This window comes from Nicotiana tabacum, chromosome 21 (genome assembly GCF_000715075.1).
Source record: "Nicotiana tabacum cultivar K326 chromosome 21, ASM71507v2, whole genome shotgun sequence".
NCBI lineage: Eukaryota > Viridiplantae > Streptophyta > Magnoliopsida > Solanales > Solanaceae > Nicotiana > Nicotiana tabacum.
The window spans coordinates 11403456-11405864 of NC_134100.1; the positions used below are offsets into that span (position 1 = coordinate 11403456).

Consider the following 2409-nt stretch of genomic DNA (forward strand, 5'->3'; position numbering starts at 1 on the left):
GAACAACTCAAGGACTCCCCCAGCCACCTCCATTACACTACGCATTCGCGTGTGGCCAGTTGCGTTTGCGAAGACCAATCGCCCCAGTGCTCCACATTCGCGACCAAGTCCTCGCGTTCGCGTAGAAGAAACCCCTCCCCAGCCAGCTTGTACTTCGCGTAAGCTGCATCGCGAACGCGAAGAACAAAATATCAGAACACCAGAAGCAGCAAAACAACAGAAGTTCTTAAGTCCAAAACATCCCGAAACCTATCCGAAATTCACCCGAGCCATCGGGGCTCCAAACAAAACATGCACACATGTCTAAAAATGTCATACGAACTTACTCGTGTGATCAATCGCCAAAATAACACCTAGAACAACGAGTTTAACATCAAAATCAAGGAAAAATCTCAAGAACTCTTAAAGTTTCCATTTTATAACCGAGGGTCTGAATCACGTCATATGAATTTTATTTCTTACCAAATTTTACAGGCACAACTTAAATACCATATTACACCTGTATCGGGCTTCGAAACCAAAATACTGGCCCGATACCATCAAATTCAAACATCGTTAAATTTCCAAAAACTCTTATATTTTTAGTTAAACAATTTTCTTCAAAAATTTATTTCTTGCACTAGGGACCTCTAAATTCAATTTCGAGCATACGCTCAAGTCCCATATTTTTCTACGGAGCCTTCGAAACCGTCAAATCACGGGTCTAGGTCCGTTTACCCAAAATATTGACCGAAGTTAACCTAAATTCAATTTTAAAGGAAAAATTAGTATTTTCACATAAAGGCTTTCCGGATATACGTTCGGACTGTGTATGCAAATCGAGGTGAGACAAAAGGAGGTTTTAAGGTCTCGGAATACAGATTTAACTTTTAAAACAAGAGATGACCTTTTGGATCACACATGTCCATTTGTGGGTGTAAAACCAATATCACTAGTAACATCAGCTGATATTGTTATCTTTGTTGATGATCTAGTGGACACTATTCTGCTACTTGGCAGCCCAGGCTATACAAAAAATAGTTTAATTAGTTTAAGGTACATTAAGATAATAACATAACTGATTGCATCTTCACTTACATTAATAGCTGTGAAGCCATTCTCAGCCTGAAACACACCCATTCCCATCAGTCTTTTCTTCTCATATTCAACTACAACCCAAGCAAGTGGAAGTATTTGGTTATTACCATCCTTATCCACAGTAACTAGAAGTTTCCCCCTACTTATACTCTTCAGGAAACAATCATCCAAGCCTATGCATTTTCTACACTACAAGAATGCATTTTTAGTGCCTCAAAACAGATGTAAAAACTTACAAACACTAGCCTACCAAGTTCATTCGGTTCACCAAGCTTCACAACATAAGTGCTCCCAGGGTTAATCCTTAACAACTCATCCATGTAATCAAGAATTCTACCAAACTCCACTTTATGATCACTCATTATTTGCTGCAGTACTTTAGCTCTTGCTCTCCTGGCTGTGTTCTTACCAACATGAACTTTGAATTTCTTCCTAATTAATTCTTGCAAATTGAAGATTCTTATGTTTGGTTGTTCAGTTATTCTATCTTTGAAGACCTTGGGCAAGAATTTAGAATTGCACAAATAATTTCTGGAGGCCCTCTCACACTTGTGAACTGGATTGTAAGTCCTTATAATAAAATTATTACTTACACTTTCCAAGCTTGCAAACAAAAGCCAATTGCAGTTATCCTTGGTGCACCTCACCCTGACTCTAGTTGGCTCATTTACGTACTTTTCAATTAGAACTCTGTTTTGTAGTGCATACCTAGTTACTACATCTCTAAAGTCATCAACACTCTCAAAGATCATACCCAACTGTCATACAATCTTTTTACATGTTTTATCAAACTTCACGCTCTTTGTAGATTTGGATCTCCTTTTTATTAGCTTTTACCTTCTTGTCTTCCCCATCTTCATTTCAATATTCATCTTCATCAGTTTCAAAGGTACAAGCATCAGAACTTGGATAATATGGCTCATTACCACCTAGCCTGCCTTCTACACTTTTTTTACCTATTTTAGTCTCATCAAAATCAATACCTGGCCCAGTATCACCACATGGTACATCTTTAGTATCAACAACAACTTTCTCCTTTATTTTTCTCCTTTGAAATGACCTACTTTATGTCCTAATCTCTATGTACTCCTCATGTACATCACTGCCATAATCATCCCCCCAAAGAAGTCACTTTCATCAGAATGAGCATTATCTTCAGTTGAATTCATCAGATCCATCTTCACTTGAGTAATCTTCAGTTGGAGAAGATTCTGGATCTGAAAGAGCAGCTGTTGTGTATGTTGGATCAGCAATTGGATCTTCAGGAGCAACTGTAATTGGAGGAGCGGTGTGTGGAGGAGCAATAGTGTTTGGAGTAGCAATAGCATTGAT

The 2409-nt window shown here is 38.4% G+C and overlaps 1 protein-coding gene across 1 annotated transcript; it reads right to left on the bottom strand.

The window, feature by feature from the left end:
* Positions 1-894: 894 nt before the first annotated feature.
* LOC142175131 (uncharacterized) lies at positions 895-2087 on the bottom strand. The gene is made up of 4 exons (XM_075241703.1): positions 2061-2087; positions 1314-1835; positions 1078-1266; positions 895-1005 (listed from the first exon to the last, which is right to left on the bottom strand). The coding sequence occupies exons 1-4, from the start codon at positions 2085-2087 to the stop codon at positions 895-897; spliced, it is 849 nt and encodes a 282-aa protein (XP_075097804.1).
* Between the last annotated feature and the right edge of the window lie 322 nt (positions 2088-2409).

What these genes read in the sequence shown, in the direction of transcription:
- LOC142175131 (XM_075241703.1), bottom strand. Translation starts at nt 2,087, where the DNA reads ATGTACCATGTGGTGATACTGGGCCAG. An exon ending in ATGTGGTGATACTGGGCCAG is followed by an intron (nt 1,836 to 2,060) that starts GTATTGATTTTG and finishes ATTGTATGACAG; the next exon opens with TTGGGTATGATCTTTGAGAG. An exon ending in AACTTGGTAGGCTAGTGTTT is followed by an intron (nt 1,267 to 1,313) that starts GTAAGTTTTTAC and finishes GCATTCTTGTAG; the next exon opens with TGTAGAAAATGCATAGGCTT.